This window comes from Pelodiscus sinensis, chromosome 3 (assembly GCF_049634645.1).
Source record: "Pelodiscus sinensis isolate JC-2024 chromosome 3, ASM4963464v1, whole genome shotgun sequence".
Classification (NCBI taxonomy): domain Eukaryota; kingdom Metazoa; phylum Chordata; order Testudines; family Trionychidae; genus Pelodiscus; species Pelodiscus sinensis.
The window spans coordinates 117,608,635-117,635,358 of record NC_134713.1 but is presented as its reverse complement, the minus strand read 5'-3'; the positions used below and the strand labels follow the sequence as shown (position 1 = coordinate 117,635,358).

Sequence of the window (26,724 nt, the reverse complement as noted above, 5' to 3'; positions counted from 1 at the left end):
GTTTGGGTGGTGGCCTGGGGCAGGTAGTTGAGGGGAGTGAGGGTGTAGGATGCCAGAGACAGGCTCTGTGTGAGAGGCGCTTACCTATGCAGCTTTGCAGGAACCCTGCCTATGTGCTGGGCCGGCTGCGCCACGTGGCTCTGCTCCAGCACAGGGGGGAAGGCAGGAGGGAGTGAGGAGGCTTCATTTGCTTCCCCCTGCCTTCAGCAAAATTTCTTAGGTTCTGTTGGCCAGAAACTGGCCAATGGGAGCTGAGGGATTTTGCTGAGTGGCAGGGAGAGGGTGTGAAGCTTTCTCCTCCCTACCCAGGCTGCATAGCAGTTAGCAACCTGCTGTTTAAAGAGGCTGCAGCTGCTCTCTAGTAAGGGTGCTGGTGAGGCAGCTATGGGCCAGATCGAGCAGCTTAGCAGACTAGATCCAGCCCGCTAGCTGCCTCTTGCCCACTCCGATCTAGACTATCACTAACAGGTGTTTGTCTATCCTGCTCTTAAATATCTGCAATGATGGAGATTCCATCACTTCCTAGGCAGTTTTTCCTAGAACTTATCCCGGAAATGGTTCAGATTCATCCTTGTAGTTCTGTTGATTTCAACAGAGCTACTCGAGGGATAAAGTTGGCCTTGTATGTACATCTTTCAAGTGGGCATATTTACAGTAGCTTATTAGCAATGTGGCATCACATAGAGAAATGCACTGGGTTGAACTTCCTAATTAGCAAAGGGAAATAAAAGAATAAGGACCAGAGAAGCGAGTTAAGAGTATTGTTAACTTGGAGTCATGGTGCTTATTTAAATTAAAACTGTGCAACTCTTTAGCTCAGGCTGGCATCAGCGTTTTGGGATTTTTTTCTTTGTTTCCCGAGTATATAGAGAATTTCTGATAGAAATGTAGAAATCTTAGCTTTTTAATTTCTATTTCAAATTATTGGAAGGGACCTTGAAAGGTTATCAAGTCCAGTTCCCTGCATTCATGGCAGGACCAAGCACCATCTAGAACATCCATGACAGGTGTTTGTCTAACTTGCTCTTAAAAATCTCCAATGCTGTAGACTTCCTATGTAATTTATTCCAGTGCTTAACCACCCTGATAATTAGAAAGTCTTTCCTAATGTCCAACCTAAATCTCCCTTGTGGCAATTAAAGCTTATTCCTTCTTGTCTTATCAGAGGCTAAGGAGAATAACTTTTCTCCTTTCCCCTTGTAACAAACTTCTTAGGTACTTAAATCTGTTATGTCTCCTCTCAGTCTTCTCTTTTCCAGACTAAACAACCCAATTCTTTCAATCTTCTCTCATAGGTTGTGTTTCCTAGACCTTTAATTATTTTTGTTGCTTTTTTCTGGATCTTCTCCAGTTTGTTCACATCTTTCCTGAAATGTGGTGCTAAGAACAGGACATTTGATGACTAATCAGCGCAGAATAGGGCAGAAGAATAACTTCTTGTGTCTTGTTTACAACACCCCTGTTAGTGCATCCCAGAATGATGGTTGCCTTTTTTGTAAGTGTGACGCTGTTGATTCGTATTTAGCTTGTGGTCCACTATGATTCCTAGATGCATTTCTGCAGTACTCCTTCCTAGATAGTCACTTTGCATTCTGTATGTGCAACTGATTGTTCCCTCCTAAGTGAAGAACTTGGCATTTGTCCTTGTTGAACTTCATCCTGTTTACCTCAGACCATGTCTCCAGTTTGTCCAGTTCATTTTGAATTATAATTTTCCAAAGCACTTGCTACCCTTCCCAGCTTGATATTGTCATGGAGGATAGAACCCCATGTATATCCTTAAGTCTCTGCCTGATTCTGGGACTGGATGAAAGGATAGATTACTTGATAAATGCCTTGCTCTGTTCCCTCCTAAGCATTTGGCATGGACGATTTTTTTTTAAAATATGCATTACTCAACTACTGTTGGATGATAATATATTGGGCTAGATGGATCATTGTATGACCCAATATGGCTGTTCTTAATTTTTTGTTATGCTGTAGATTATCCTTTTTCATGCAATGCATGGTTTATCTTTGCTATTCTGAGTGAAATGTATTTGACAGCAAATAATCACATCCTCCCTCCCAATCACTTATTATCTGTGTGCACATACAGATGCCCCAAAGTGAAAGTAAAATCTAAAAAATACTAAAAAATAAAAATCTCAAACATGATTGTAATCAGTCACGGACTTCATGACTGCCATGGAAAATCCTTATTCATATATTGAGGTTATGAATATTGCTTAGTTTATTGTTAAATATTCCTTTGTTTTACAGTAGTGCCCAGTGTCCCTTATCCAAGATTAAGTCTTTTCTGCTAGCTGCTGTATTTACCTCAGACTATGTCTCCAGTTTGTTCAGGTAATTTTGAATTATAATCTGATCCTCCAAAGCAGTTGCAACCCAAGCTTCTCAGTGTGAATATATTAGAAGTAAGACTCCCTTCTCCCCATGAATAGAACTGTGAAATAAGTAATCATTTTTTTAAAAGAAATTGTAATTGACATTTCATTTTGAGCTTGTGTCTATAGGTTGCCATCTTACTAAAAAAGCACTGCCACTGTTTAGAGTTGGAATGGGGGATGTGGCGTATGACTGCTTTACCTTTTGTTGTTTCATTTGTTACAACTGTGACTCTGCATGGACTGCATCTGCTTCTTTTTGAGGTGTTGGCATTTCCAGTTTTAAGTGCCATGGCAGGTGTATGTTGCAGCCTTTGAGTGATAATACTGGTTCAACAATTAAAAGAAAAAGTTTGTTTTAAAAAGTAAATGTTTTATTAAATTATTAACCACTAGAATTGATGAATTACCCTCATCTTTATTCACCCTCTCCCTCTTGAATATTTATATACTAAATGAGAAATATACATAGCCAGGGGCGGATATAGGGCAGGGCAAGCGGGGCGGCTGCCCCGGGCCCCGCGTTTCAAGAAGCCCTGCGCGTGGCGCCACCGCGCATGTGCCATGGCAAAGGGGGGCCCCGTGAAATTGTGCTGCCCTGGGCCCCGCGAAATGGTCATCTGCCCCTGTACATAGCATTGATACGGGATTGTGATGTGTTTGGTTCCTGCTGTGTATGTGTTTTTTTTTTAACTTCTAGCTTTTATGTTCTTGATTTATGACACACTTACTAGCTGGACAGCTAGCAAAAGATGAGAGAGAGGAGTAACCCTTGCATGCAGCCTTGTCCTATTTATATTACTTTCAGCTACTGGGAAAATGGGGTGCTGGGATTTCTACCACTATATATTGTTCCTAAACCCAGCTTAACAGTTTCATCTTTCATATGCACTTGTGGCTGACAGGTGCATTATAAGATTGCCTTCTAGCAACTGGAATGTAAAGGGAGCTTTCTGTCTCCTCTTCTCTTTCTAGAACTCCTGCCAGATGTGTCTATTGATGTTAACATAATCTTTCCACAGCCTCCTGTTGGTGGTGAGCAGTGTTGGGGGTTGGAGGCAGGTTTCCATTTTTCTTTCCCTCCCCAATTTCTATTTTTTGAATGTTAGAGGTCTTGCCCTCCAACAGCTCTGTTTTCTGCCTCACCTGCTCTCTAGAGCTTTCTGCAACAGCTTTCCCAAACAGAAACAACATTAAATTGATAAAAACTGGAAGTTTTATGGTTACCCAAAATATTTTGCATAGTAGCTCTGAAATTTCCCAAAATCTTGTTAATCTTGCTCTGTAGATCTGTCTAGCTGTCTGCAGATTCAGGAAGATGGCACTGAACTTTGTTTACAGTAAGCTTCCATATGGAGGATGCACGAAGGGTAATGCATTTAAAAAAAAAAGAAAAGAAAGCTCAACTGCTGCCATCATTAATGACTTAGATCCCCACACTTAGTCTTGTATTTTGTAAGCGGATTTTTCAGTCTCTCCTGTTAATAGTAGCATTAATTTAATATGAATATATGAATCTGTAAACCCTTTTATTATTAAATCAGTGCTGTGCAGTACAGAGATTTCTCTTTAGTAGCTCTTGGACTCACCTTATCTGACCTTACTTGGTGAGGCTATTAACTCTTGAAGCTAAGATTACTATGCACAGCTCTGCCTCCTGCACTATGCACTTGTACTTGCACTGTGTTTTTTCATGACCTGCATTGTGTGCGCAATGGCCTGCCTTCCTCGCTTTTATGAAGCGTATGAGAAAATCACATACAAAATATACTTCCCTTATGCAGAGTGCAAATATGTCATCCATTTGATCAAATCCAATGTATACTGGAATACTCAAATGCTTTTCATTGATTTCTATTTTCCTGGCTTATTTTAATTTTTTTCTTGCTGCAGAAGAGGTTTAAGAAAAAATTGCAAGAATCTTTCTCTAGTAATGAATTGTCTGCCTATAACAGGTGGCAATTGTATCAATATTTTAAGCCTACTACTGGCAGTGTTAAATGCTGGCTGGCTAAGACACTAGAATGTCTGCTAACTTTTACCATTAGATGTGTTTGAAAGGTAGAATGTGGGATGACTGGCAGGATGGGGTATTTGTCGGAAAACAGAAGAGAAGACCAAGAACACAAAAAGAAACAAGGCAGGGAGTTTGGGTGCTTTCTTGCCAATAAGAAAATAAGTACTGCCAAAAATCGACATCAGGAAATTGAAAAGGAGAGAAGGATTTTGTGGCAGAAGGTTAAAAAAAATTGGGGCATGAAGCTTCTTAAAACTTTGACTCCTATTTTTTTGTCACTGGAGAGATACTGCCCCACTTACTCACATTCCTAAAATAAACTCTGTCAGTCAGAGACTCTGAAATACCAACCTCGGTTCATGCTTCATGTGGCATGTTTGTTTCGTTAGAAACGTTTAGAAGACAATGCTGCTGTTTTTTTATGCTGTGTGAATAATATACTTTCCCTACTGCAAATAGCAGCTAGTTTTCCGGCAGATACCTTTTATGGTGCATTTAGGTTTTAATGCTTCCTTAATCATTTCCTTTGTTGCAGCTTAAAAAGGCAAAGCACAGCATACTGCTAAGTTTCTAGGCAGCTGAGCTGACTGTTCAGAAGGGAATTTCTTTCCAAGATCCTGGTGTGAGTGAGAAATGCTTTCTGATCTTACCTCTGAAATTTTGGCCTATTTTAGATCTTAAATCTGTTTTGAGACTGGTTCAAAGTACCTTAAGTTTATTGGTTTTAGCCAGTGCATTTTTTGATGTCAGAAGAAAACAATGTCAACTAGAATTCACTGCAAAAAATTAAAGTCTAACAGATAACCCAGTGTCAGTGGACAAAATGTTGCATGCTGGTCAAATTCTGCAGATTTTCGGTTTACAAAGAACCAAGCAAAGTTTTAGTAATCAAGAAGAAAGTTCTGAAGCACTTTAAGCAGCAAATAAAGGATTGGCTTTCTTCATGATGACAGTTTTTTCCTGTGTTGCTGGGTTTATTGATGGACATTTTTTATCAGGAGATACTCTTTGCTGGAGTGTGGCAGCAATCACCATAAGTTCTCTATCTATATGAGAGCCATATGTTTTGCTCGTCTGTGAAATTGACAATGATGATAGCAGCCAATATCATATGGTATCCATCTCTTCATGAAAGTTACTAATTTATGAACTTTTTCGACAGGGCTCTGAACAAAATAAGTCAGACTACCTCAGGCCCTCTAATTTCCTGTCTTGATAAACTGGGAAAAGAGCCATTTGTTGTCCTCTCACTTGTCCATATATGGATAAATCTTCTGCCTCGCTTGAGTAGAAGCAGTATTTTTTCAGAAAAGCATAGACTGTTACAGAGTTTTGGAAAGTGTGGGGTTTGTAAGCAGAGGTCCAGCTTAAAACAGTGGGCTATTAGATGTTCAAAACAGAGTGGATTGAAGTTTGTAGTCTGAGATTGTTTTGAAGAATTGCTGCTGTAAATGACTCCCATAAATATGTTTACTCTGACCCTAGTTATTTGGCAGGTTTTTATTTTGAGGAAAATCAACATTGCCACTGGTACAGATGGGACCTGTGGATTTCCAAAAAATCTTTCTTAAGGGTAGGAAATATTTGGGTAAAAGTTCAGTTTGGTACTTTATCATAAAGTTGAAAGTATAAAACAAAAATCTACTTCCGGATGTCTGCCTTAAGCTATGTCTAGCTCAGTGCTACACTTAACTTTTTCAGAAGGTTTCAGAGTGGTAGCTGTGTTAGTCTGTAACTTTTAAAAATGTGTGTGTGTGTGTGTGTGTGTGTTTAGTATCATGAGCTTTCGTAGGCAAAACTACGTCTTAAGATGAGCTAGAGTGGAGTCTCTAGACTAGTCCTTTAAATAATAGAACCCTTTAAATAATAATGCTAGATGTGGTTAGTCTTGAGGACAAAGTTATTTGAATATTCTAATTTCCTTTATTAAACACCTCTGCTGCATCTAAAAGGTATCTCCTCAGAGTGGCTGACAGAGAAAGCACCTGTCTCTCCTTTTTTGGGGATACTTAGTCTAATCGGAAACAGAATGTCAGGAGTCTGAAAAGCACACATTCTCCTTTTGGAACTGGTCTAGATGCTGAACTCAGTTACGTTGGTCTACAGCCAGAGTAACTTCAACAAAGTAACTCGAAATTTAAACTGGAGAAATCACAATCTGAATCTGTCCTTCTATCCAGATCTTCAGAAGTATCTGCTGTACAAATAAATAGTTCTGGCTTTGCTTTCCCCTAACCTTTTTTCTGGTCATGTCACTGGACGTGGATTACCCTTCCAAACAGAAAGTGCTCATAAAGCAGCCATTTAAGGGAGCAAACTGATGTTAAAGCAACATAAGGATCTCTTGCTCAAAGGAGTTTATTGCATCAATTTAAAGCTACTGGCCTAAGAAGCAAAGGGCTATTTCAGAGATCCATAGTTAGGTTTTCTAGTTGTCCTTGCATAATGCCACCACCAGGGCATTGAAACATCTTGTATTGTTTTAAAAAATAAATTTGACAGTGCATACTCTGCTAGGGTCTATTCTAGTTTAATTTGAATAGCAACAAAAGATATGACTAAAATTAGTCTTTCTCTTATTCTGTGAGAATCCCTTCCAGTATTAGAATGTGATTTCTTAAGGAAGAGAGGGATAATGCACATTCTGTCCCACTCCAACCTGACCATATCCTCACCCCGTATAGCGCTACTGGATTCCTGCCTTCTTCCCCTGGTGAATGCCTGCCAGGTGCAATACTAAATAGTTATTGCATTTCTTCTAAATAAATTTTCAAAGTACTGAACTATTAGACAGTGCTTTTGTGTGCTTAGAAAGCAATGTATAGAGGAAACTGGGAAAGCAATGCAGACCAAAAACAAAGTTGAAATAACTTAAGGAGCTTGAAAACTTGCCTTTCTAGTCATTAACCAGGAATTACAAGGACAGTGTCATATGGTGCTTCGTTTAGGCTCCAAATGTACGTTTTTGTTAATAAAAAGGTAATGTGCTCATGAAATCTAATTTCTAGATGTTTTAATTTTTTAAAATATAATTTCAGGGAAATTAATATTTGTTTTTAATGTAACCATTCCTTTCGGATTTGTGCTGTTGTTGCCTGTGAACAAGAAAGTGGAAGTGACCAAGGGTATCATTATCCAGGGTAAATAAAATGCAGAGAATGAACAACAAAATTAATAGAATTTTAAAAAGCTAAAATTTAATTCCTGTCTGTTTTGGTTAGTATTTTAACTGTTTTGCAGTTATTTGCAAAACATGTACACATTTTGCTCTTGACTTTCAATGGCAATTTATGGTTCCAATCCTGCAAAAGGATCAGGATGTGATTATGCTCACTGGAGTCCTATTAAAGTATTGCAAGTAAGTGTTGAATTTTGGATGCACGCTGATCGATCTCTTTGTAGAATTTTGGCCTAATATTGTAACTTATTGAGTTACGTAACTACAATTATTGAGGTTCAGAGTTTATCTTATCTCATTCACCCGATGATATCTACTTACTTTCATCACAGATTCAAAATCTTGCTTTGTGTGTCACTCATGAATGAAATCCCAGACATCTGTCATCCCGAGAATATTAAAATACACAGTTTTGGTTACGTGGGTTGTACAAACTTGTTTAGGAAACTGACACAATAAAAATGGTTAGATAAGTATTAAGTTTAATAATTTGTTTAAAATCTTATGTATTTTTATAAGGTTCTGATATTTCATTATGCAGTACTTTTATTCGTTAAATGGCACGTGCATTTTTGTTCGGTAATTGTGATTTGTATTCACCAAACATGCTGATTATATTTAGCTGCTTTTGTATTTACAGTACATAATAAAAAGTTGATTTTGTTCTGTGCATTTGTAGGATTTGTGAATGTCTTCAACAGTAAGCTACCCATGAAAGGAATGTGAATGACTTTGGACAGAGTGCAAAGTTGGATTCAGATTCAGCAAATGAGCCAGCCATGTGTGTGCCTGAAAAGATAATTGAGATAGCACTTGAAACACAATTCTAATTTGTATGTTTAAAGTAGTGATTACAGTATTACAATATTTATAAGCTATGTGGTAAAATTGCACAGGAGGTTTACTGCATAGAACTATGAAAGAGCCATGTTAAATAATAATTTCAGGTAGGCAGGTCAGTACGTATATACAGGCAGTCCCCGGGTTACGTACAAGATAGGGACTGTAGGTTTGTTCTTAAGTTGAATCTGTATGTAAGTCGGAACTGGCATCAGTTTCAACAGCAGCTGAATCTGGACACCAGTTCCGACTTGCATACAGATTCAACTTAAGAACCCCAGGCATCCCCAAGTCAGCTGCTGCTGAAACTGATCAGCAGCTGATTCCAGGAAGCCAGGGGCAGAGCAACTCTGCCTCGGGCTTCCTGTAGTCAGCTGCTGGTCAGTTTCAGCAGCAGCTGACTTGGGGACGCCTGGGGCAGAGCAGCTCGGGTGCTGCTGGGTTGGTCCAGTAGCACGGCCGCTCGTCGGCGCTACTGGACCAACCCAGCAGCACCCCATCTGCTCTGCCCCAGGCGTCCTGATTCAGCCACTGCTGAAACTGATCAGCAGCGGCTGAATCAGGACTCCTGGGGCAGAGCAGCTGGGGTGCTGCCAGGGTGGTCCAGTAGCGCCAAGGAGCGGTGCTGCGGGACCAATCGGCAGCGCCCCACCTGCTCTACCACAGGCCCCAGACTTTGCTCCACATCTCCCTGGTCTGCTGGCTCCCCCAGCAGACCAGGGAGACGGGGAGCAGCTTTTCTCGCCCCGGAGGAGGCGGGCGGCGGGACCAGGCGTCCCGCCGCTCCAGTTCTCTGGGGCGAGAAAATCCCCGTTCGTAACTGCAGATCCGACGTAAGTTGGATCCGCATAACTTGGGGACTGCCTGTACTCAGTATGACAGCTGTTATGCAAAGAAAGCAGCGTTTATCTTAAAAATTGCTACAGTCTGATATGTGGTGTCAATACTCCGTTAAACGTCGTTTTAATGTTATTTAGTTGTCCAGAAAATGTTTTAAAAATATGCAAAATACCGTAAAAGACACAGGCCTGATCAAGTCAGCAATAAAACTTATGTTGACTACAAGGGGACTAGTGGAGCCTCAATTACTTAGTAAATAAGAACTGGGTGGAATCTTACCTGTCTTGTTGGGATTTATTTCTTAATGTATAAATAGAAACATTCTTAATAGTTTTGATGAAAAAGACTACTTTAGAAGGCATATTAGTAACTTCTGGGCATGTTTTGTAATTAATTTAATTCTACTCCTAAACAATGCAGATATACTATTCCCCTTCTTTCTTACTTAATGGCTGCAGATGCAAGCCATTCTCCTGTCTGTGAAGTAACGGGTAACCAACCCTAGCTGTAGTGATTTGTAGGGGTATGACAGCACTGATCAGAAATGGTTCTCTGTGTTAGGTGTTTCACTGAGCAGCATAATAATAATCCCTGGCATAAATTATACTTTTTGAGAGACTGTATGGGTAGTAGAATTTTTCCAGAGGAAAAGATATACTTGTAATTCAGTGATATACAGCAATCACATTCAGTAAATGAATGCAATGATGAATAATTTTATTCTAAACTCACTATGTCTAAAACATTTGTTAAAGGTTGGTAATACCACTGTTGTGACAGTAATCATTCCTTAGTTTTGGACTTCGGTGTCAGGATTTTGTGAATCCAGTAATCCTTATGTGATACACTTTGCTTCAGAGTTTTATGGTACAAGCTAGGTTTATGTTGCCAGGTAGGCAAATTTATAGTAGTCACAGACAGTCTTTCACCTTAACAAGCTAAGCTACCTTGTTAATAAACTTTTTTCAGCAATGATGGTACTATTACAGTTCATGTAGAGGTCAACTCTTCTGTAGAAATGGTGTCTGTGCTAACAGCATCTGATGTGCTTTCATAATTCTTATTCTTCTAGATAATGATACCCACGGCACACAGTTGCTGTTTATTTACGTGTTTATTTAACGATAATTCAGCCTTCTCAGATTTTTTTCAAATAATATTTTAAAAAACTGAAAAATCAAAGCAATTCCATTATTTGCAACTGTAAGAGATCCTCACTTCATTTGTGAATGAGGGGAAATGGTAGGTATGCCAGGCGCAGGAGTTAAGGGTATTGTAAGGCTTTGCTTAATAACCAGGATTGTAAAGTACATAGAAGTATTAGCAGAAATCAGTGGACTACTGGAGCAGAATATGTGAATTTGTGGCTTCCAAAACAGTGCATCTTCCATAAGGCTAAAGCGTATTTTCATAAGGAGCAGGAGCATACGTTTTTTCTGTTACCTGTCTGGAGCTGTGAATATTGCAGAAGGCTCAGCCAGATTTGGGAACTTGTGAAATTTAGGCACAACATTTAGAAAGGTAAAGGACAAGTGTTGACTAAGTTCTGTAAGTGTTCAGTGGGTGATTTTCTGCTGGTTATAACGTAGACATGTTGGCTGTGTCTAGACTGGCCAGTTTTTCCAGAAAATCAGCTGCTTTTCCAGAAAAACTTGCCAGCTGTCTACACTGGCTGCTTGAATTTCCGCAAAAGCACTGACTAACTACTGTAAGAAATCAGTGCTTCTTGCGGAAATGCTATGCTGCTCCCATTCAGGCAAAAGTCCTTTTGCACAAAACTTTTGCGCAAAAAAGCCAGTGTAGACAGCTGAGATTGGTTTTCCGCAAAAAAGCCCCGATCGCGAAAATGGCGATCGGGGCTTTTTTGCGGAAAAGCACGTCTAGATTGGCATGGACGCTTTTCCGCAAAAAGTGCTTTTGCGGAAAAGCGTCCGTGCCAATCTAGACGCTCTGTTCCGAAAATGCTTTTAACAGAAAACTTTTCCGTTAAAAGCATTTTAGGAAAATCATGCCAGTCTAGACGTAGCCGTTTAGTCAGATCTGCACTAGGAATGTAAAAGAATAGTCAAATAGTCAACTATTCGCATCCTCCCCCCCCCGGGGGGGGGGGGGGAGCAGGAGCCAGCTTAAAAGCCAGTTCCTCCCAGCACCGTCTTCACGGTGTGGGGCAGAGGGCAGACAGGCAAGGCAGAGGCTCAGTGGGGAACCCAGTGCAAGCAGGGCTTGAAGCTGTCCCCGCTTGCACTGAATCCCGACTGGTGCAGCCTTTGAAATGTAAAGGCAGAGGCGCAGCAATGGGGACTGCTTCAGTCCCCTCTTGTACTGAATTGCCTGCCTTGCCTCTGTCTTTGAAATGTAGCAAGAGCCACCCACCAGCTTGAGCTTGGATTCCCTGCAGATGGTCTTCTGCCTTGCATCAGTCTCTGTCTACAGGGAGCTCAGACCCCGGTGGACAGAGGCTGCCGCCGCCTTTGTATCAGAGGCAGCAGCACAGGGTGGCAGGTAGCCAGTCTGCGCGGGGAGCTGATGTTTAAAATGGCTCCCCTCACAGTTCGGCTCCCGCCTGGCACCCCATGATGCTGTCCCTGATATAGAGGCAGCAGTGCAGGGTGGAAGGGGCTCCCCGGGAGTGGGGCTGGGAGCAATTGGCTGCTGCCCTGCCCCCAGGGACTATCAAATAGTCATGTAACTTCTAAGATTTCATGCGGTTACATGACTATTCGATTACATGACATCTAACATCCCTAGTATAATTTGTGAGGTTTTATTATACAGGCAGTCCCTGACTTATGTGGATCTGACTTACGTCGGATACCTACATACGAATGGGGCTTTTCTCGCCGCGGAGGACGCGGGCGGCGGGACCGCCCAGACGCGCCGCGGTCCCGCCGCCCGCGTCCTCCGCGGCGAGAAAAGCTGCTCCACGTCTCCCTGGTCTGCTGGGGGGGCGGGGCGCACTAGCTGCGCCCCTCTCCGAGCAGGGAGCCTCCCCCCAGCAGACCAGGCTTTTCTCGCTGTGGAGGACGCGGGCAGTCTCGCCGCCTGCGTCCTCTGCGGCGAGAAAAGCCGCTCCGCGTCTCCCTGGTCTGCTGCCCCCCCCCCCCCCAGTAGACCAGGGAGACGTGGAGCAAAGCCGCGGCGAGAAAAGCCACTCCGCGTCTCCCTTTGATCCGCGTCTCCCTTTGCCCAGCAGACCAGGGGACAGGGGGCGGCTTTTCTTGTCGCGGGGGATAGGGGCGGCGGGACTGCCCGCGTCCTCCGCGGCGAGAAAAGCCTGGTCTGCTTGGGGGGGGCGCACTAGCTGGGGTGCACGAGCTTTTCTGCCTCGGGCCTCCTGTAGTCAGCCGCTGGTCAGTTTCAGCAGCGGCTGACTTGAGGACGCCTGGGGCAAAGAAGCTGGGGTGCTGCCGGGTTGGTCCAGTAGCCCCGAGGAGCGGTGCTGCGGGACCAACCCGGCAGCACCCCAGCTGCTTTGTCCCAGGTGTCCAGATTCAGCTGCTGCTGAAACTGATCAGCGGCTGATTCCAGGAAGCCCGGGGCAGAGCAGCTCTGCCTCTGGCTTCCTGTAGTCAGCTGCTGGTCAGTTTCAACAGCGGCTGAATCTGGACGCCAGTTCCGACTTACATACAAATTCAACTTAAGAACAAACCTACAGTCCCTATCTCGTACGTAACCCGGGGACTGCCTGTATATTTGAATGTTTGCCTTGTGGTCTAGCAGTAGTTATTTGTAATATTATTTGAGTTTGATGCCTGGTGTTCATATTTACTCCCCAGAATTTAATAATTGTTCCATTTTATTGTAAAGCTAGTTGGTAGCTGGACCACTATGAGCTATGTCAGGTTTCTCAGCTAGGAAAAGTTAAGCATGGCCCGTTTGTGGATAGAGAATGGCAATTTTTTAAGTGGAAGAATCCTGTGAAATGTGTATCTTTTCTACATTACACTTTAGCTGTGGTATTGTCTCCTGCAGGATCTTTTTGTAGTTTTGTTTCTATTCCTGCTACTCTTGTGAAGTGCTTTATGTTTGAGTTCTCAATATGGAAGTCACACTGCCAAAGCATGTTGCAAACAGGTATCCAGAAGTTCTGTCAAACCTGTCCTTTCCATACCATTATATGGAAGGATGCTGTCAGCTAGGTCCAATCGGGGTGGAGAAATACCAACCTGTGAGCTGGTTCCGGTCCACCGGGGTTAGCTCCTGGTTGGCCCCCACCATTATATTTACCTGCAAGGTCTCAGGTACTTGTGATAGCAGCCCCTGTTGACCCTGAATTGCCATAGTTTCCTGGTTCGAGCTGCTTCCTGCTGCTCCCATTGACTGGGAATGGTGATCTGCGGCCAACAGAAATGATCAGTGGTACCTGCCTCCATGAAAGGAAATATAGCAGCAGTGGTCTGGCAGGGGCTAACCTGGTGAACTGCTGCCATGTTATTGTCCACCCCTGAACTAGAGCTAGGAGGCATGGAAAAAGTTGTTCTGATATGGAAATGGGAATCACACTAGGGAAAAATTTGAGAAACACTGAACTAACATGATTGGTGCTATGAAAAATAACATGCCAAAAAAGTTGATTCATCTTTAAGGTTGCAATTCTACACTCACTAAATTTTGCTTCCTAGAAAAACCTGACCTCTGTCCCCCTTTCATATACACATATAGTAAGGTCTTTCATTACATAATCACAGAGCAGTAAGCAATGTGACGTATATTACCCAAGCTAAGAGAAATGTGACACACAAATCAATGGCATGGCTAGTGAAAAGAAAATTAAATTAGCTTTAGTCATCTCAGATAACACTGTAAGCACAATGAAAGTTTTTGTAAGTTTATGACACTGAGTCTTGCAGTGCCCCCTATTAAACATTTATTTTACAGTCACCTGGTACTGAGAAGTAGCTGAGAGTCCCCTGGGTGGGAAAGGGAGGAGACACTGATGTCACAGTGGCCTTAAGAGAGAGTTCTAGGAAGAGTCAGTTGGTCAATGAGAGGGAGACCCGTCTGTTGGGCAGGGCCCTGTCTGTGTGTCTGTCACTCAGCCAAGGTCTTGGCATCTGTTTGTCCCGACCCATATCCCACACTAAGTAAGACGCCCATTATCTGATGATTCCCTGCGCTTTGCCAGCCCAGTCACAAGCAGCACTGGGCCCCAGACACGCAGCGCGAGTGCATCGACGACACCAATGAGAAGAGGGGCAAGATGGACAAGCCTGGCATGTTCAAAACACCAGAGCCACCTGCTGCAGTATGTAAGAGGGACCAGAAAACCAAAAACCAGAGCATATATAAAATGGCTGGAAAACACTTTGGTGAGGCGATGCATTTGTGTCCCATACTATGGCGTGGGAGCAGAGAGGTGGTGGCATGTGAGAGAGGAGGGGGCATATTTGTTGTAATGGTGGAAAATAATAATAGGTACAACAAAGAAACTGAGCTTCAGAAATCAAATTTGAATATTTCAGCCTCACATGGTTTTGTTGCCGAGATGGGCAGGGCATAATGGGAAGTAGTTTCACAAGTGTGAGTGTGGGGTTTTTTTTTTTGTATTAACACATTTGTATTCTGTATATAGAGGCCGCAAAACCCGTGTTGGCTAAACAGCTAGCTGGAGGGACAGACCTTATTGTTCAAGTCAGATAACATACCTTTTTTCCATGTTCTGTCTCAAAAGCTCCCCATGTCTATTATATTTCCATGTCCTTACTTATTTCCTCAGATGGCCCAGTTGATAGTTTTCAGATGTTTTATGTCATTTTTTTAAAATGTCTTCCTAAGAGACTATTTTATTGACAGAGCTAAAGTTTAATTTCCTTTTTTGTAACTAGGCCCTCGCCAGCAGGGTTTGCAGAGGCACTCCACCCTGTAATTACTGCTGAAGGAGGCTGATCTACAGAAAATGGAAGGGTGACAAAGAAGCTGTCAGAAAGGTTTTGCAGGAGCCTGGAAGGTGCAAGAGATAGTTGCTGAACTGAGAATACTGGACCTGGGGGGAGGAGGCTGGGAGAAGCAAGGCACCTGCCAGCCTTATCAGAAAGCAGCAGCGAAAGGTTAGATGCATTAAGTGAAAGGAGGGAAGCAGAGCCACATGAACCCTGTTAGAAGGTGAGGTGGTTTGCCACATTTAAGGAGAGTGATGCAGCTGTCTTGCTCCATTGGAAGGATGGGATATCAGCTTCTCACCAGGATTGAGAAGGGGTGAATTACAAAGGAGGAAAAATTCAATTAGAATGGATGTGGCCCATTCCTGACAGAAGGTGTGACTGAGTTGTCTTTCCTGTCACTGGTCTTCAGCATAGTTATATAATGCCCATTGTTGCATATGTATATATTCTTGCCAAACTGAAGTTTCCACGCCATGCATCTGACAAAGTGGGTTTTTGGCCATGAAAGCTTATGCCCAAATAAATGTTAGTCATTGTTTTTGCTGAAACAGACTAATGCAGCTACCCCTCTGAAACAATGGCACTTTTGTGTTTTTATGTCTGATTTTGTAAGCATGAAGTTTTTAAGTGAGGTGAAACTTGTGGGTACACAAGACAAAGGTGGTCTGGAAAGGTTGAGAGCCTCTATTATAGAACTTATTCCAATTCTCCTGCTACTTCCATAAAAAAACTTGAAAAACTTGGCAGCAATAAAATTCTCTAATGTTCACCCTTCATTATGGGCTGTAAAATAAAAGCACCTTTGTGTTGGCTGTTCAGGAAGGTAGCAACATAATTCCTTTTTGACAGAATTGTCTGATCCAGAGAGTATTGTGCATAGTTCCTTTTAAATTGCCTCCCTCCCAAACATGCGCTTCCTGCTTTATGAAAATACCTCTTTCTTTGCTGGGCTTCACTTCTCAGGCACATGACTAATAAAAAGAAAAACACAATCAGATGAAATCCATGAAATGAAGCTCTGGATCATTATTTTAATTGCCTTGATTCAATATACCTGATAATTGAGGGGATCTTTTAACAAAATTTTTCCCTTTCACCAAGATTTTGTTTATTGATATCGATGTCTAGACTTCAGACCTCCCCCCTCATTTTACCTTAACCTGCTGTATTGTAATGGATTTCTACAAACGGTATGCAATATAAAACAGCCAGATGGAAAATGGGAGGAGGTTATTTTTTAAAAAAAGGCATAGTTTGCCAGGCCAAATGAAAAGTAAATGTTAACGCTTTCACCAGGATGTTATGTCTGAGGTTTCCTAATATTTTCACTTGCTCAAGTGCTGTACACACACTCTGCAGAAGAATAGAAAGCTTGTTCTTTTTCCTTTAAAAAAAAAAAAAAAAACTTAAAAGGAATTTGTTCAGGTCATCACAATCCAAAATTTTTAAATGCACTCATGGCCTTGGATCAAGAAAAAATTATCAGTCCCATCTGCTAGCAGTACAGATAAAACTCCAGCTTGTTACTGGGAGACTTATACATAACTCCTCTTAGGGTACGTCTAGACTGCATGTAGATTAGGCTACCCGGCATAGGAAAATGAAGCGGTGATTTAAATAATCACTGCTTCATTTAAATTTAAATGGCTGCCGCGCTGAGCCGATCAGCTGTTTGTCGGCTCAGCATGGAAGTCTGGACGCTTCGCGGTCGACATCAAAGGCATTTGTCGACCTCCCAGGTATGTCTCCTGGGATGAGGTTTACCTGGGAGGTCGACAAATGCCTTTGATGTCGACCGCGGCGCGTCCAGACTTCCATGCTGAGCTGATCGGCTCAGTGCGGCAGCCATTTAAATTTAAATGAAGCAGTGATTATTTAAATCACCGCTTCATTTTCCTATGCCTGGTAGCCTAATCTACATGCCTCTGTTGTGCTTCTAATGTGATACTGCGTATTGATAGTGCAGGTGAGAATGTGTGATTCTGAACCAGAGAAGACAGAGATGTGCTACCTCTACTTGAGTTACCATACTAAAAATAGGATCGTGAATATTGCAGCAGGCTTGCATTCAGGTGGCTAGCCTTTGCCACTGTCTGTGCCACAATGTTCACATGCTCCCAGTTGCAATATAGGCATACTGTAATGTTATGTTTTGTGTCACTTGAAACAGTAATAGTTAAAAATAAAATCAGCCAGAAGTAGATTTTAAATTGCCAGTGTACCTACAACTATAGTTGTGATATGTGCTTCAGCTATAATAAAAGTGCATTCAAAGGGCATTCATGTCTTTCTGCAGTTGGAGTTACAATATGGATAGAAAATCTGGTGTACTGTGCCACAGTTTACGGCCAACTAGACCAGATTCCCTTTCTGTGGTCTGGAAAGGGCACCCACTTAAAGGTTCCCAGCTCCCAGCCATTTCCTCTCTTGCGTAAAGAGCAGCATGTTAGTCTCTCCTGACAGAAATATTTAAGTTTTCACAGTCCCCTGGACTCTGATACCCCCCACAAGCCAACCTGTCTAAATTGGCCAGCATCTGTGCTTCCTCTCCAGAGGCTAAGATCTGTGTTAAGTTGCAACACAGCTCCTTCTAAGCAAGCACATTTATTCTTCAGGTAAAAATCATTACAGAGAAGACATCTCCCTCTTTAAATATTCCCAACCCCATGCTAACATTTTACCAGGGGTCACCCATTAATCTTAGACCTCGGTAGGTCAAAGCCTTTCTGACCCCTTCACAAGGTTTGGGACCCTCTTTGAACCAGAGGTTCTGTTCATTAGCTGTATTAGAAAGAAGGCCCTTAGGCAATTCAAAAGCAGGCTATTTATTCAAAAATCCTTTCTTTGTGTGTTGGGCTCTCGATAAGCCATTTGACCTTGCCATATGGAGAGGTTGTGCACGTGTGTGTGTGCGCGCGCTGGTCGGGGTAGGGTTCCAATCGACTTGATTGACCATAATCACTACCCACAGTGTTTAGTTCCTAGAGTAGAGCTGTGATTTCCCACCCTCCTAGGCTATGTCTAAACCCTCAAAAAATGAGGAAGAACTGCTCCTGCGCAAAACAGGGGTTTTGCGCAAAAAGGTGCCATCTAAACAGCGCTTTTTTTGTGCAAAAACCTCTTGTGCAAAAGGGAAAGGAAGAGGAAATGCAAATGAGAGCATGACATATGCAAATGAGCTCTCAATTTGCATTTGCTCTTCCACAAGAGGATCGTAGTTTAGACGTAGCCCTAGAGTTTAACACAGACCTGCATAAAACTTCCATTTAACACAATGGGCCCCAAAGATACTGCAATATCTGTCTCATAGAATCATAGGGTTGGAAGAGACCTCAAAAGGTCATTGAGTCCTTCTCCCTGCTAAAATCCCAATTCCAATTAAATCAGCCCAGTCAGAGTTTTATCAAGCCGGAACTTAAAAACTGCTAAGGATAGAGATTACACCGCTTCCCTAGGTAACCCATTCAAGGGTTTCATCACACTCCTACTGAAATATTTTATCCTAATATCCAACCTAGACTCCTCCCACTAAACCTCTCCCTTTGAGAGATTACATACAGCCCTGGCCCACAATAATACATAAACGTAATAACATAAGTTACTCAAAGATATTGCAGGTAACTCACATGGATTTACTCTCTACTGGAAAGTAAAAAGAACTGGGGATGACACAATGCACCCAAGCTATATACCAACTTGCACCAGCATTGGTATTTTTAACCTAAACTTAATGCAAACCAGTTAAATGCTATGGCATATTGTGTAGCTAAAAGTAGTGTTACTTTTCACCTTATGATTTAAAGTCAGCAATGCAGCAGTTTAAAGGAAATTACAAGGGTTTTTCCTGCGAAGAGCAGAGTTCAGGCCACCAGGATTGTGTTTCTCTCCCATATCAACTGGTGACATCACTGACACCAGAACTGGGGGAGTTGCATTGCTTTTGCTGATTTAGACATTAATGGTGCTACCAGTTAAACAGAGGGAACCCAGAACTCAAAAGGTCTGAATGCAAATACTGTCAGTTACTTGACAGTAAAAAGTATTTTCATCTTGTATTTAAAATGCATTTGTTTGTAATATTTAAGCTTAGGCATTTCTATTAATAAGTTGAGCTTTTATGCTTTAAGTTATTTATTTAGAAAGAACATCTGTTTCTTTTTATTCTGACATCAAGTTCTGGACCCATCCATTACAGCAAAGGGAAAATGTGAAATGTGGTCAAGAATAGATAAAGGTATAGCACAGAAAAGAGGACAGGGTAGTCTTCTAAATGATTGAGAATGGATGCAGAGAAAATAAAATAACTAAATATGAGAACAAAACAGGGGCAAAGAGATAAAGAGATGTACTGTTGTGGTTCCAAAGGGATTGACAGTGTGTTTGGAATCCAGATTGGGTTTATATTAAAATTAGTGTTTGGCCTAAACCAGTGATTTAGGACCAGGTCTAAATTTGTAATTCAGACTTGTGTCTCAGTTGGGCCATGCATGATTATGGAATCTATGCACCAATATATTTTGTTCAGTGGCATTCAAGTTTGGATACAGATTTTGCACCTCCATATTTAGGTGTGTTCATTTGTGATGTGGCCCATTATACAGAGATGATTTAAACTTTGGTTTTGATTCAGATCCATTTTAAATACAAGATAATTGGGGAACTATCGAGATTACTTGATCTCCTCGTGTTAGTTTTGCCATTGTGTGTGTTGGGAATAGAGACTGTATATTAGAGTATCAAAATGGTAATCTGTAGAGGCAGCCAGATGATGACAAGGCGCTGGACGTAAAATATATTAAACTAGCAAGTGAGGCCTGTTGTTGACCAGGCAAAGTCATTTTGCATGGATTACACTTACAGGGACGTTCAAGAAATTAAATATATGCAATAGATTGTTTTTATTAATGTACTTGCAAAAGGGAAGTAAACAGTTTTAAATTTATAGGATTCCAACTTCAAACATTCATTTTATTGAATAATTACCATACATAGTAAATTTGAAGCAGAAACTCAGAAAGCTTCCATTACTCTTTCCATAAGTAATTTGGATTATTTTGTGATTTGTAACAGTAAACATTTTCTTTGCACTAAAATACAGTTGTTAGGTGACTCTATTTTAATTTTGTTAGCGAGTATTTTTTATGAACTCTAATCATAATAGGACTTTTTTCTGATGGAAAAAAATAATTATTTAATTATTATATAATAGCTATCATATTCCGGTGTAAATAGTAGTACATTCAGCTAATTTAAGAGGCAGGATTGTATATGCAAAATTTGGTAATTGGCAATTATAACTTTATTTTACACAAATAAATCCACAAACTAACTCTTCAGAATATATAATAGATGATTTTCTGATATGACTTTTCTATGTTGGCAGTTTCTGTAGATCCAGAGAGGTTCTGTGTTATGTGTTTGGAATAGGAGGGGAAATAGTCTGTACAATTGAAAAGGCTGCAGTGCATGCCAACATCTCTGTATTAAAATGTTAAAGAAGTTTGAAAACCCTGTCTTAGACTATACTAAAGATCACAACTTGTTAATCCGTTTAAACGTCACATAGCTTTAGTGAAGTTTCCTTTGCACCTTATGAAGATGAAGCTGGTTCTTGTTTTGTAAAAAGTGCTACCTCCGCCCCTGTGTGCAGAGAGCCTCTTGGTAGTGGAAATCGTGCAGTTTTGTAAAAGGAGGTAAACTGATGGCCGATATTATACCAAATTTAACTCTAAGGTGGCAATCTGCTTGTGACATTATGATGCTACTGGCAGCTTGAGCTGTAATAGTGACTGCAGAGCAGCCTATGGCATTAGAGAAGTGGTTCCTTCCCAATCGGCCTTCCTTTTCATGTGTCTGTGTGCTGAATTGCATCTGTCACTTCTACTGTACATTAGAACAGTGGGTTAATGCAGCAAATATATTTGAAATTTGAACTCAATTTTCAACATGCTCTCTACAAGCATTTGTTTTCAAATAAATGTAAGGGCTGACAAATCCATGCCTCTGTCCATATATATAAAAATTTTTCCTGCAGGATGACAGAGTGATGTCCCAGGAGCCCTGACCATGTGACCGCTCCATGAAATGCGGGGAGGGAGGCAGTGGGTCCATCCCCGCGTGCCCCCATGACCAGCATCCATCTGCCTCTGGGCCCCATCCCTGGCCTGCCCAGCCCACATGCCTGCTGCACAGCTTGGCTCTATGCGTCCTCTGGTCAGGTGCGCTCTCCCGAGCTGGTCATGTCTTGCACCCTGGCTACTTCCCCAGCTCTCTGGAGTGGTCACTCTGCGCTCCGGATTCCCTGGGTTCGCCATGGAGCAAAGGTGCCCCAATGGGTCCATGTAGAAAGGCTGAGGTGGGGGTGGGCGGTGGCTCATGCTGCCTGCCCCCAGTGGTGCTCCTGGGGCGGAAGAACATGCAGCTTGATGAATTTGTGGGAGTGGGCAGAGTGTGTTTAGGGACGAATGGGGATAAGGGTGTATGTGGGGATGGTAGGAATGGTTGTGATATACAGGAGTAGAGGCAGGGGGGTAGGCAGTGTGAGGTGGCGAGGGGGAAGGGTTAGAGAGGCTGGTGAGTGCAGGAATGGAGGCAGGGGGATCAAATTGAAATACAAGTTGTGGGGCGTGGGAGAGCTGGGAATGGCCTGGGGGAAGAGAGCTGGGATTGGCCTGGCCTCGGCCCTGCTGAATGGTCGGGGGTGGCGAACCTGGGGCTGGCCGGGCCTCAGCCCTGCCCAACAACTGGGGCGGGGAGAGCCGGGGCAGAGGGAGGCTGAGGCTGCCACGTCTCAGCGTGGCCCTCTCTGCGGATCGGGGGGAGAAGTGAGGCTGCCTACCCCCAGAGACAGGAAGTTGGTGATTGTAGCAACCAGGGGGCACCGCCCCCTCATAAAAAGATATCAATATTATCTCTGTTGCAGGCAGCAAAATTGTATGTGAATGTTTTACACAATACATGTTTTAAGCACTCAGTTTTTTTCTTCTTACTCCATGGTGCAATATAACAGATACCACACATTGTCTTGGATAAAGTATGTTGTTTAGAAAGGATTGCATCAATCCTACAATAAATCTTAATTGTTCATATTACAGTGGGCAGTTTCCAAAGAAAAATAAAGACAGATGATACTATAATTCATAAAGAAGACAGGAAGTTTGCTGTAAATCATTTTGGGGGGAAGTCTCACAGATGTTCATTTCATTTATTTCTCTGAAGATCACATTATTTAGTTTTTAATCTTGAATAGGCAATGTTTGATGGATTATCATGGTTGAATTTTGCATTTGCTTTGATTTTTGATTTGAACAAAGTTAAGAACAATATTAATTATTCCACACAAAGAGATTACAGCAGTGCAAAACCTGACCATATTAAAATTGTGGCTTCTGCAGCATTGGTATCACATGTCTTGTCCAGATCTCCCAAAATACATATTCACAAAATTGTGGTTGCTTGTTTGGGAGCATATTGCTTTTTAGTGTTTTAGGTCAAAATAATTTGAATGGCCAAAGTAACAAGGAACATTAGTCATGGACTCAGATCCCAAAAAGACATTCCCTGCCCCAAGTAGTTTATAATCCAAGTATTAGGCAGATGGACGGTTGGGTACAGAAAGAAGGGGATGTTCAAGGAAACAATTAGAGAACATTGGTCATCATGATAGACAGTGGTCTCTATACACCAACAGCCTAACCATTGTTAATTTGTTTTTGCAGGCATTATAGCAAAGTAGAGTTTTGAGGAGGATAATGAGGTAGCTTTATGGACGCTTGTAAGGAGCTCCTCATAGACACAGCATGAAGTTGCTTGTTTGGAAATTTAACATACTTTAATTTGCCAAGAAATAACTTTGTGAATTTTAATATATAGGGCCAGCAAGACCATTCCTCTAGAAAATTAAAAAAGTAGATAATAAATTAGTTTTCAACAGATTAAGAAGATTCCTTTTCTACATTTAAGGCCAAATCCTACATGAGAAAATAAAGCTACGTAAGAAGGAATGAAATTTTAATTTTAATTCATAGACTTTCTTTCAAACTGTTTCTTTTGCTGTCATGAGGAATAGGGAGCTGGGAAAAGGGCTTTGCTACACCTAAAACCATGGGTGCCTTATAATTCAGAGATCTTCATCTCTGCATCTCATTCTCTATCACTCATGAGTTCTCAGTTCACTATGTTGTCAGTACCTCCTTGCTTTAGCTATAGCTGTAACTCCTGTGAGCGAGTGGAACAGCCCTTCACTTAAGATAATTCTGTAATTTAGCATTATTTCACATTTGGAATCACTGAGGACCATAAGGAAGGGTGAGTGAGGCCACATAATGACCAACCTTTTTTCCTGTCACTGGTATATCTCTGGACTCATGAAGACACCATAATGCGCCTGTAGAAGAGCATTTTTGGGAGTGGGGAAAACATAACTTCGAAATAACATTTTCCCCATCTTCTATATGCTGTCCACCCAGTTTGAGTCCACACTCTTGGTAGAAAAGGAAGGAATTTGACCTATGCTACAATTGACATTCAGTCCTCTATGTTTGTATAGGCAACTGGGGATTTAGGGAGGCTTAGGATTTGCATTAACACATAAAGAAAATACTGTATCGGATAATTTCTCTTAATAATGGACAGATTAACTAGTGGTACAGAAATGTTCACTAAAGCAATATTCAACTGTAACTTTATTAATTTTTTAAAATGTACATAATTTCTGCCCCACACCCCTGACGTGTGGTAATACATTAGCATTTTCAGTTCTGTGTACTTATCAGTCCTGTTAAATATGACTGTTGTTGTTTGTAGATATGAAGAGAAGTCAACACACATTTTTGTTTAGTTTGTGCGTATTAATGTGGCTTCAGGTTGTATTTTTTACAAATGAGTGCAGACATTTGGTAAGAGCCATGAAGATAAAGGGAACCCAAGAAATGTCTGAGTGTAGTTAATTATGCATTTGCCTGAGAACATATATGTAGCTATGAGGTATTATGTCACTAATTTAACATGTGCTTTTCCTGCCTTACCCCATGCTGAGGAGCCTGGAGTTGAAGTTGAATATTAATAATTTGCTCTATTTTTATTACGTAGGGTTGAAATGAATCATTTTGAATGTAATGCAGTATCTCATCTGTGTTTATGTATTGGACTGGATTCTGTGTTTTTCTTCCTGATAGAAATATTCAGTGTGCAGATTGGAGAAGAAAGGCAGCTTTATACCACTTTAACTCCTTAACATTCTTGATCCCATATTTATTCCTTTCTTGGGGCAATTCGGTCAGGCTGCTAAGTACAATTTCTGATTAGTCTCATATACTACTCTGGTGGTGGGTAGGGGGCAAACCAGCAGTGAGAATTGGCATCAATTCTTAGTGGAAAGGATGATAAATTAATATAATAGTAAAAGTAAACAGCAGACCAATGTTGGCTTCTGTTCCATTATAAATGCCGAGCTTGATCATGTAATGTGCTATGTACTTTATCCTGTCCCAACAGAGCTTTAGGGAAAATACTTGCATGCTTACAGTTGAACACATGCATCAGGATCATGGCCACAGTGCTCTTAACCTGCAGGATTTTAAAGCCCTCATAATAAGTCTGTTTTAAAATGGTGAAGAAAACACATTTTATTAAAATAGAGATCAAATATAGTGGATTTGTTTTTAAAAAATGCAGCTAGACTGGGGAGAAAGAAATGGAGCAGGGAGAGAAAAGATGGAATTATTTGTAGGAAGTAAGCAATTGGGCATAAACTCCCTAGAAAGGCTTGGCACTTAGCTCATAGTATGAACATTATGATTTCAGTCCTTTGAATCTTAAATTCCAGTCAACCATGCAAAGGTGTGTCAGCCATTTAATAGTTTATTATTATTTCCCAGGCCACCAACTATCATAGGATTTATTACTGCAGCTTTATTCAGTCTGCTTGGGCAAAAGTGTCACACATTGTTGCCAAGCACAGCCCTGATCTGGCTGAAATGTAGACCCAAAACACTCTTTCTTTCAGGAACACCATTTTTATTCTTTGCATTACATTCTCAGCATGATGATCTTACCTAGTCATTATAAAGAAGGTGCCCTAGAGATTTACAGCTTGTTTCCCAGGTGTGATCCTTGGCACTTGAGGAATTTGCCATCTTTATTTATACACACAGTCTCTTTACATGCAAATTGATGGAAAATCTTGGCCTTAATCCAACCCTGCCCCTTCCCTTGCTATTCAGATGAAAGTAGGTAACTAAAAAGTAAAGAACTGTTACGTTAAGTTGTAGAATTACCTTTTAGTTGTGATGACATTTGTGACAATTTTAATGGTTGGAAGTCATGACTTTTAATGGTGTGTTATAATTTAAGTTCAGTAAAAAGCTTTGTTCCTGTAGCTGCATAATGGCTACATACAGACTGATTTCAATCACATTTGTCAACAGTGTTTGACTTATCTATTCATCTTCTGACGTCAGTACTTGCCTTTGTTGCATAATTAATAAGACTATTTTTTCTTGTTTCCCATGACTCATGAAACAGTTTCTCCTTTTTCATGCATGAATCTGCAATTTTCTTAGCCCGTAATGTGACTTCTTCAGACCTCACTGTCTTTTTGGTGGTAGCAGTTTGAGATGCAACTGATTGGCTACTGAAATCAGGAGGTGTTGATATGAGCAGAAGCATGCAATGGAGAAATGTCTTAGGCCAGGTCTATACTACCGACCTATGTTGGTATAATGGCATCAATCAGGAGTGTGAAGAATGTGCACCCTTGTGCAGCCTAGTTATACAATCCTCACTCCCTGTATATGTGTCAATGGGAAGGTTTCTGCTGATGAGATAGTTACTGCCCCTTGGAAAGGGGAATTAATTACATGGATGGGGGAGGCTGTCCCAAGCAGTACAGCAGCGCAGCTACACTTGATATGAACCTTTAGGGTTCTCTAAAACTCCATCCTGGGCAAGAATTCCCATGGAGAAGCCCAAGCAAGTGTCAGCATCTCTCTCTCAGAATTTACCTCTAAGGTTTTAACTACGCTAGAAATTTATCTTAGGTTAATTGATTGTCATTTATCTCAAGGTTGTCAACACTTTTAAAGGCTGCTCTGGACTCTCTTCAAACAGTTTTTGTCTGCAATAAATGTTTGAAGAGTGTCCAGATTTAACCTTTACAAATGTGTCAATTACCATGAGTTAGTAAGACTAGGTGGATGAGACTATCTTCATTGGACCAACTTCTTTTGGCGAGAGACAAGCTTTTTGAGCCACACAGAGCTCTTCCTCCCATCATTTTAGTATCCTGGGTTCAAAATTGATACAACACTGGAAACAACCTTAGTTAATTGTCAGGTAAAATAATAATTAAGGCCTTGTCTAGAATAATAGGTAATAACAAATTTTAACCTAGATTAAGTCTTATTGCCTAAATAAAGATAGCAAAGATTTGACTAGCCCTGTAGGGCAAACTAAAGGTACAATCATCTTGGAAGACAAAAAATGCTTTGTCACTTCCTCAAACATATCTCACTGATTCATAATGACATGCAAAAACTGTAGGATCAAGTCCAAGCTGGGTTCTTATGTGTGGTATGTCTC

At 41.4% G+C, this 26,724-nt stretch overlaps 1 protein-coding gene and 1 long non-coding RNA gene across 14 annotated transcripts in view; one reads left to right on the top strand and one right to left on the bottom strand.

Annotated features, from left to right (window-relative positions):
- The window catches only part of PDE10A (phosphodiesterase 10A), a 562,198-nt gene that overhangs the window by 318,605 nt on the left and 216,869 nt on the right, over window positions 1-26,724 (top strand). Inside the window, exon 1 of one of the 12 annotated variants that reach the window (XM_025179481.2) lies at window positions 12,832-14,571. The exons of the other annotated variants lie outside the window; for them this stretch is intronic. Within the exon in view, the coding sequence (XP_025035266.1) occupies window positions 14,463-14,571 (109 nt within the window). The 5' untranslated portion in view covers window positions 12,832-14,462. Of the gene's footprint in view, window positions 1-12,831; window positions 14,572-26,724 lie in introns of those variants that run through there. 12 annotated transcript variants of the gene reach the window in all.
- LOC112544033 (uncharacterized) lies at window positions 2,591-14,205 on the bottom strand. 2 transcript variants are annotated; one of them, XR_012902761.1, is made up of 3 exons: window positions 14,145-14,205; window positions 13,490-13,596; window positions 2,591-2,714 (listed from the first exon to the last, which is right to left on the bottom strand). It is a non-coding gene; the product is annotated as an uncharacterized LOC112544033 (long non-coding RNA). The 2 variants fall into 2 exon arrangements; XR_003087342.2 differs by lacking the exon at window positions 2,591-2,714 and adding an exon at window positions 8,241-8,371.